This window comes from Colletes gigas, unplaced genomic scaffold (genome assembly GCF_013123115.1).
Source record: "Colletes gigas isolate AHSC1104 unplaced genomic scaffold, ASM1312311v1 Colletes_gigas_Sc00013, whole genome shotgun sequence".
NCBI classification, from domain to species: domain Eukaryota; kingdom Metazoa; phylum Arthropoda; class Insecta; order Hymenoptera; family Colletidae; genus Colletes; species Colletes gigas.
Window position 1 is genome coordinate 16,165 of NW_025106642.1, and position 7,213 is coordinate 23,377.

General features: G+C 39.5%; 1 protein-coding gene across 3 annotated transcripts; it reads left to right on the forward strand.

Moving 5' to 3' along the window:
• The first annotated feature begins 27 nt into the window (after positions 1–27).
• On the forward strand, positions 28–5,157 carry LOC122399437 (formin-like protein 20). Of its 3 annotated transcripts, XM_043400119.1 has the most exons (10): positions 28–401; positions 758–1,570; positions 1,649–2,319; positions 2,630–2,732; positions 3,289–3,476; positions 3,578–3,912; positions 4,008–4,332; positions 4,404–4,488; positions 4,654–4,783; positions 4,901–5,157. In XM_043400119.1, exons 1-10 carry the CDS (start codon positions 181–183, stop codon positions 4,925–4,927), a joined length of 2,898 nt encoding a protein of 965 aa, XP_043256054.1. In that variant the 5' UTR covers positions 28–180; the 3' UTR covers positions 4,928–5,157. The 3 variants fall into 3 exon arrangements, with proteins under 3 accessions (XP_043256054.1, XP_043256052.1, XP_043256053.1); XM_043400117.1 differs by having other exon boundaries at positions 758–2,319; XM_043400118.1 differs by having other exon boundaries at positions 758–2,319; positions 2,642–2,732.
• The last annotated feature ends 2,056 nt before the right edge of the window (positions 5,158–7,213 follow it).

The window sequence follows — 7,213 nt, forward strand, 5'->3', positions numbered from 1 at the left end:
ATCTGCGATGCTGGCTGCTACTGCTACTGCTACTGCTGCTAGTAACTGCTACGTCACTTACAGGTTACAAGTTAGTCGTTTCTCGACCTCGAATTATTTCATTTCCATTGAAAGCAATTCAAAGTACATACTACTTACTCTTACCAAACTTGCTCGAGAGTCGTCTGCGGCACAACAAATATGGCGTACCGTGGTGTAAAAGGTTCTGATCCATTTGTTTCAAAAACATCGCGAAATGAACGTTTTGCTCAAATGTCGAAGCAAGAACAAATTATTCAGCAAAAGAAGCTTGAAATTCAAGCAAAGATGCAAGAGCAAAAAGCAAAAGAAGCTGTAGAAAATATGAAAAAGTCAAATGCGTTAGTCCCGAATTCGACAATGAATAAAGCTAATTCTACCAAGTAAGTAATTGGAATTTTTTACAATGCAAACATATTATTTGCATGAAAATGTCTCGGTAAATCATATAGTTTCGAAGAAACGGTCTTTTTCTTTGGAATGAAATAATTGCCGACGGCCGATCGATTGCGTGCCAAATGTGATAAATATATTCCTACTTAGGCCTAAACGGAATGGCAAATAAAACGTCGAAATGTTAACATTAGGTTTGCAATAAATGTAATACAAGTTCATATGTGAAATTATATTTTGGTCCGTATTGAGAATTTCTATTTTCTTTGGAAATATTCATCGATAAATTTCTCATTGTCTTTAAATATTCATTAATTATTCACAGAAGAAACACTTTCTATCATAGGAAAGAAGAAGAGAAGCCTACAGTGTCGCAAACGGTCAATCTATTTGCAAACGACGGCAGTTTTTTGGATCAGTTTAAAAAGATTGCGAGCAATAAAGGAACGGTTAAAACAGAGTGTACGTTTTCTTTGAAACTAGAAGAAAAGAGGGAAGAAAAATATAAAGAGGGATCGCACGATAAAGAACGAAAGAGAAACAACGATAAAAGCAGAGATTGGGAGAACAAAAGAGATCGTAGAAGAGGGGATTCTCGATGGGAAAAAAGCACGAATAGAAGGCATAGCTCGCCTTCGAGCCCATCTCCTACCAGACGGCCAGCGTCTCAAAGTCCGGAAGCTCGACGTTCCTTTAATCAATTATCTCCCAATGGACAACGTGCGACGCAACATAGCCAGCAACAGTATTTCCCTAGAAATGGAAATTCACCTCTTGTTCCTTCCCTCATGTCTCAACCTATAATGCATCTGACGAGCGTACCTCCACCTAATATAAGAAACATCATAACCAATGTTCCTCCTCCACATTTATCTAGAATGCCTCCTCCAAAAAATTTGACTAACCCTTATCCTGGAATAGACGATCGGTCTGGCGATCCAAGAATGCAAATATCACCACCGCGTACAATACATCCACCGCCTCCTCCTCCTCCTCCACCTCCACCTCCTCAGCCTTCCATACAATCTATACCTCCAAATACCAACGTACCGCCACCGAATATGCATATTTCTCGGACAATGCCGCCGAATCTACAAAATTTACCACCACCGCCTCCACCTCCTCCAGCACCTTGCACATCTTCGTCGTTGTCGTCATCGTCATCGTCATCGTCATCGTCATCGTCATCGTCATCGTCATCGTCATCGTCATCCTCCTTGTCCTTGTCCTTGTCCTTGTCCTTATCCTCGTGCTCATCTTCATCCGCCACATCCTCGTCCTCTTCAACCTCCTGTTCGAGCTCGTGTTCAACAACGTCTGCGTTACAACCGCCATCGTCATCGGCGTCATTTTCATTGTCGTCGTTGCCATCTTCAGCATCCGCATCGTCAACAACGACGTCGGGCAATGCGCAACAATGTGTAATTTCGTCGGGGCGACAATGCGGTGGACCTCCGGCCGCGACTTTACAACCTACAAATTTACTGCCTCCGAATATTCCTCCTCCCAATTTGTTACCAACGATGACACAAATGCCGCGAAACATGATGTCTATTTCTGCTGCCTCGCAAACAATTGTCGTCACCGTACCAGGGAATGCTTCGAACGTACCGAACGTACCGAACGTTCCTCCACCGAATGTGATACCATCTGTATTGATGTCTGCACCACCCCCGGTTCACAACGTTCCATCGAGTATAAATTCGATCCCGCCTCCGAACTTGAACATTCCGCCACCGAATGTGCCACCACCTCCCATTATTCAAAATGCCGGTCCACCCCCTCCTTTGTTATCAACCAGTTATCCTCTTCCTAATCAAGTCACTCAGGTACCTGTGGGACCACCTAACATTCAAGTACCACCACCGGTGAGGCCATTGACCGGTCAACAAACTACCGAACAGCTAGGTATGACATGTCGATTATTTTCAACCGTTTCTTCGTTTCGACGTATCGCCCGGCGTGTATCGGTTTTTAAGGGGAAGACACTTTTAACACTCGCTGTTGAAATGATTGATCGAGGGCGCATAAGCGCGAGCGATACGCCGAATGCAAGACACGTGGGAGAATGTGAGATACGCAAAAGCATATCTGCCGACCATTCGTGTAGACATACGTAGGATTTACGCTACAGAACACACACACACACACACAAAAAAAAAAAAAAAAAAAAACAAAGTTTTAGCGTTGTTACGCATGTCTGACAAAGGCTTCTAAGTGTGTCCCGTAGAGGCTGAGCAGCTGGCACGCATCGTCGCTGACTGCGGGGATGAAATCGAACAGGAAGCGCGAGAGAAGAATGCCCAAGATCCTAAATTATGGTAACTACTGTCCTCTCTGGTCCCCGTCTCGTGCCTTAACACGTCGTGTAGCGTTACCTCTTCCCCTCTTACTTCAATTCGTGTGCCGTTTCTTTCGATGTTTCCATTTTACGCGATAATGGGATAGTATGTAATCTAACTCACGCAGTCACTACGTAAATAACATTTTCATTTTATTAAATGCATAAATACATAACATTTGTAATGGTTATGCGTTGCGCGAACAGTCAATCGATTTAACATTGTAACAGTTACCGTAAAATTACTACTCTATCGATAGGAGGATTATTTTTCAACTAAAAAATCTGATATCATCATTTTGTTGGGAATATAAAGGTTACGACTCATATCGCGTTATCGTTCTAAGAACTCTTTCGCGGCCGTTTCGTTACACGTACCACGTGTTTATCCTTTTCTTTTCTTCTTTTTTATGTAATTTGTTTTTTTTTTGTTTTTCTTTTTGTTTCATTTTTGTATCAATAGTTTTCTTTAACAAAGGAATCTAATCTAGGAGAATATGTTACTCGTCAGAGTCTTAAGTATTGTTTTAATCAAGGTTTCTGCACCAAAAGCAAAGTGCAGCGTATCTGCAGTACAGGGGGTTGGTGGCAAAGTTCCGTGCTGAAAAGTCCGTTAGGGAATTTAAAGACAGCGGTGCGGAACCGTATTGCCCGGAGGAAGCTTTCAGCGACAACGATGAGAGCGAACAAAGTCATCATACAAACAGACACGTTTCTTCGCAAGGTAAGCGAGATCAGATATGCAAGAAAATTGTTACATGTATGTATATTGCGCGTAAACAGAAAGGAAAAGAGAAATAGAGTTGGACGATGATAATTGTACAGATAGGTCAAAGGAGGAAAACAAAGAAGAACGTAAACGGAAAAGACGTAGTCGTTGGGGTGATCCGAATAATAAAGTGTCTATAACGGAAATGAACACTTTACCCGTACGTAAACAAAATAGTGGGCTTTCGCAACCAGGTATTGCAATTCCTGGACAAATTGGCCAACCAGCTGTTATAATTCCATCGTCGAAGGTGCAACACGCGAAAACAAAGAATCCCATGTTGACGAAAATTTCTAGGAACGATCCTGCCTTGATACAATACGCCCGACAAACTTTCGGTACCTTAGATCTTACCGAAGAACAATGGAAAAAAGCAGAGGATCATTACAAGGTAAACGTTTCTTAATCGAATAGAAAGGTAGGATTTGTCGATAGAATTCTTTCAGACGATTAAAAGTTTTATTATCGATCGTTCCTTATGCATAGATAAATCTCCTTTATCAAAATTTATTGAGGAAACGAGAAGAATTGAAACGTTTAGAGGCACAAGGGAAACATAAATACGAATACGATAGCGACGAAGAAACCGAAGGCGGAACTTGGGAACACAAACTTAGGTCCGCCGAGATGGAGGCCACTCAAATGTGGGCGGAAGAATTAACTGCTCAGGCGGAAGGGAAACATCATATCGGTGACTTTTTACCACCGGACGAGCTTAAGAAATTCATGGAACAGTATAATGCGGTCAAGCAAGGAAAAGAGCCTGATCTTAGCGATTACAAGGAGTATAAGCTCAAAGAAGACAACATTGGTGCGTAACATAAACTTACTTTCGCGAAAGTAACATCACATCAGTGAAATTATTTATTTTCCTTTCCTTAGGGTTTCAGATGTTACAGAAACTTGGTTGGAGCGAAGGACAAGGTTTGGGTAGCGAAGGCAACGGTCGTATCGAGCCTATTAACAAGTAAGCGCCTTTTAAAGTACATCATTTTTATTTCGCACGTTCTTTCCTTTCGCATGCAAAAGCTAATGATATCGCGAGGATCACCACTTTTTCCTTATACGATGTTCAATAGGATAGGGTTTTCAGAATTAAAAAAAAAAACAAAAAAAATATTGCATTTTATAGGGCGACTAACCGATTCGATAGCGCTGGTTTAGGTTCTGAAAGACCAGACGGTGTATCCAGAGACGACGACGAATTCGATGCCTATAGAAAAAGAATGATGCTCGCATATAGATTTAGGCCTAATCCTTTGGTACGACAGTTTTGCCAAATACGAAAGAAACATTTACTTTCATTCCTATTATATTGTCAGTAACAGAGAAGTTGAATTTTGTTTTATCAAATAAAATTCGATTTCCATTTCTTTCAGAATAATCCTCGGAGACCATATTATTGAGAAAATGAGTATCAGTCAAGTGTATTTACGACATTATTATGTATCTAAATTTAGTTGGAGAACGAATCATCGTTATTTTGTATATTTGAAATTTTTCGAGCGTACAAAATTACACCTAAACCATGTTATCTGTCCAAAAGAGGGTAGTATGATTCAATAAATGAAATTTAAAGCTTATTTCTACGCGTGTACGTTAATATGTTCCTATACATACATACATACACACACACACACACACACATTTTAGAGTAATGAAGCTCGACGACGACGATTGCAATATTAACAAAGTAATGCAGATATTGCGTGAATTGCGTACATCTTATGTAGAAAATACGCGCAAATTATTTCTAAATTCTTTGATTCTATCGTTAAACCCATCTAATGTTCGTATTAGGAATAAAATGAAATTTTCAAACGTGCGTGTTGTCAAGTGCAAAGCGCAAAATGCTTCTACTTGCACGTAAGTACATATACGAGGCTGCTCTGAAGGTTGCAAAACCGATCATGCGTGTTTATCTCAAGGCGATATTAATAACATTAATATCGAAAGTCCAAGTTGTGTGTTTTATCCTTTTACTTTCTCGACTGTTATTGGATATAACAGAAAAAAGGTAATATTATTGTTAAAAATGTCCATGTGTCATCGAGCATTTTCAAACTAATATGTAGTAAAATAGGTTATAAAATTGTGTATGCTGGACCCTGTTTTGTCTTATTTCTTAGTAATCTGTAGTTTGTTTATCAGAAAATGAAGAAATTTCAATTTAATAGAGTGTCCGAGCAGTTAATTGTTGAAAATACGCGAAAAAATTGAAACTTTTGATTAAAAGTTATCCAAGCCAGAATATTTGGTACATTCTAAACTAATAACGCGAAAGTTCTGCAACAACATGATGGTACAACATAACCAACGAATGAACCTGATAACCAGTCGATTGACTGGTCGATCAACGTATCAACCAGTATCAACTGGCCTCGCTTACTCTTACTCTCATTACGCCCCTCTTCTACGTTCGTCCACCTTTCGAAACATTCGAGCATCGTAGTTGATAAACGAACCACCAACCATTTACTTGTACATTCATTCTTTTTCCATCCAATTTCCTTTCCTCTTACTTCCTACGTCTTTTACGTTTCCGATACGTTTATCCTTTCTCGTCCGACTCACCATTGTATTTCAATTCTCTCTCTTCCCCTTCCCCATCCCCATCCCCATCCCCATCCCCTTCTTCTTCATTCGTATTTCATTGATCGACCGTTCATATTCCTTTTCATTTTCCTTCGATGGAATTTCTTTAGTTTTTTAATTTTTTTTTTTGTTTCTTCGTTCCCGAGGTCGTCTTTGGAATTTCAATGCATAATTGGCGTCGATGCGGCCTAATAATCACGGAATGTACATTTCATGGTAAGTCCAAGTAGCTACGTAGATATTGCTCGTTTCTCAAACATCATCAAGTATAAATGTTTATAGAATGCGAGAAGCGTTCAAGTCAAAACAGTGGCATTTACTGCGCCGAGAAATTGCTTGTCCTGAAAATTAGTACATACTTGATCTTTTGTCCAAGCAACAAAGCAAAGGAAAGAAAAGAAATGAAATGCAGCGGCAAGAAACTAACCGACGACGTTGTCCATATGGATATTTGCAGTGTGAAAAATACACACACACACACACATGATTTAAATATATATATATATATATATATTTAAATCATAGTAAAATCTACTGTAATTCATGTCCGTTGAATTTCACATTTGGTTTATTAGAGTATAGCTGAACAATTGGATATCATGCGCATCAAATTTATAAACGATCCATAGATATAATATGATCAATTTCCATGCGCACAATCAAGTACTGTTAATTTGGTCGATTCTGACGAGAAACGAGTAGAACTCTACTGTAACGTATCAAAACGTGTTATTCTCGTTTCGATATTTTTACATTAAAAGGTCCATGATCGTTAGAAAACGAAGGCAAAGTTTGTGGCACGTGTGCACATACGATTCCAATCGATCGACTTTCCGAATTTCGATATAAAGTAATTTAATCGCGTGTACGTTAATTTTCTTTGTTTCAATTAAATCCAGAAAAATGTTCCAAATGTATCCGATACAGTTGACTGGGCAAGATTTAGCCGGTAGTAGAGTAAAGATCTTTGATTCCGGACTGTCTGTCGCCTTTCTTTTCAGTTGTATTATTCCCATAGGTTTCTCGTTAGCTGTACCGTTGAGCAGAAAGGGAAAGGTATCGAAGAAAAGGGAATGGGTACAAAATGAAACAGAATG

What these genes read in the sequence shown, in the direction of transcription:
- LOC122399437 (XM_043400117.1), top strand. Translation starts at nt 181, where the DNA reads ATGGCGTACCGTGGTGTAAAAGGTTCTGATCCATTTGTTTCAAAAACA. An exon ending in GCTCAAAGAAGACAACATTG is followed by an intron (nt 4,333 to 4,403) that starts GTGCGTAACATA and finishes TCCTTTCCTTAG; the next exon opens with GGTTTCAGATGTTACAGAAA. An exon ending in CGTATCGAGCCTATTAACAA is followed by an intron (nt 4,489 to 4,653) that starts GTAAGCGCCTTT and finishes TGCATTTTATAG; the next exon opens with GGCGACTAACCGATTCGATA.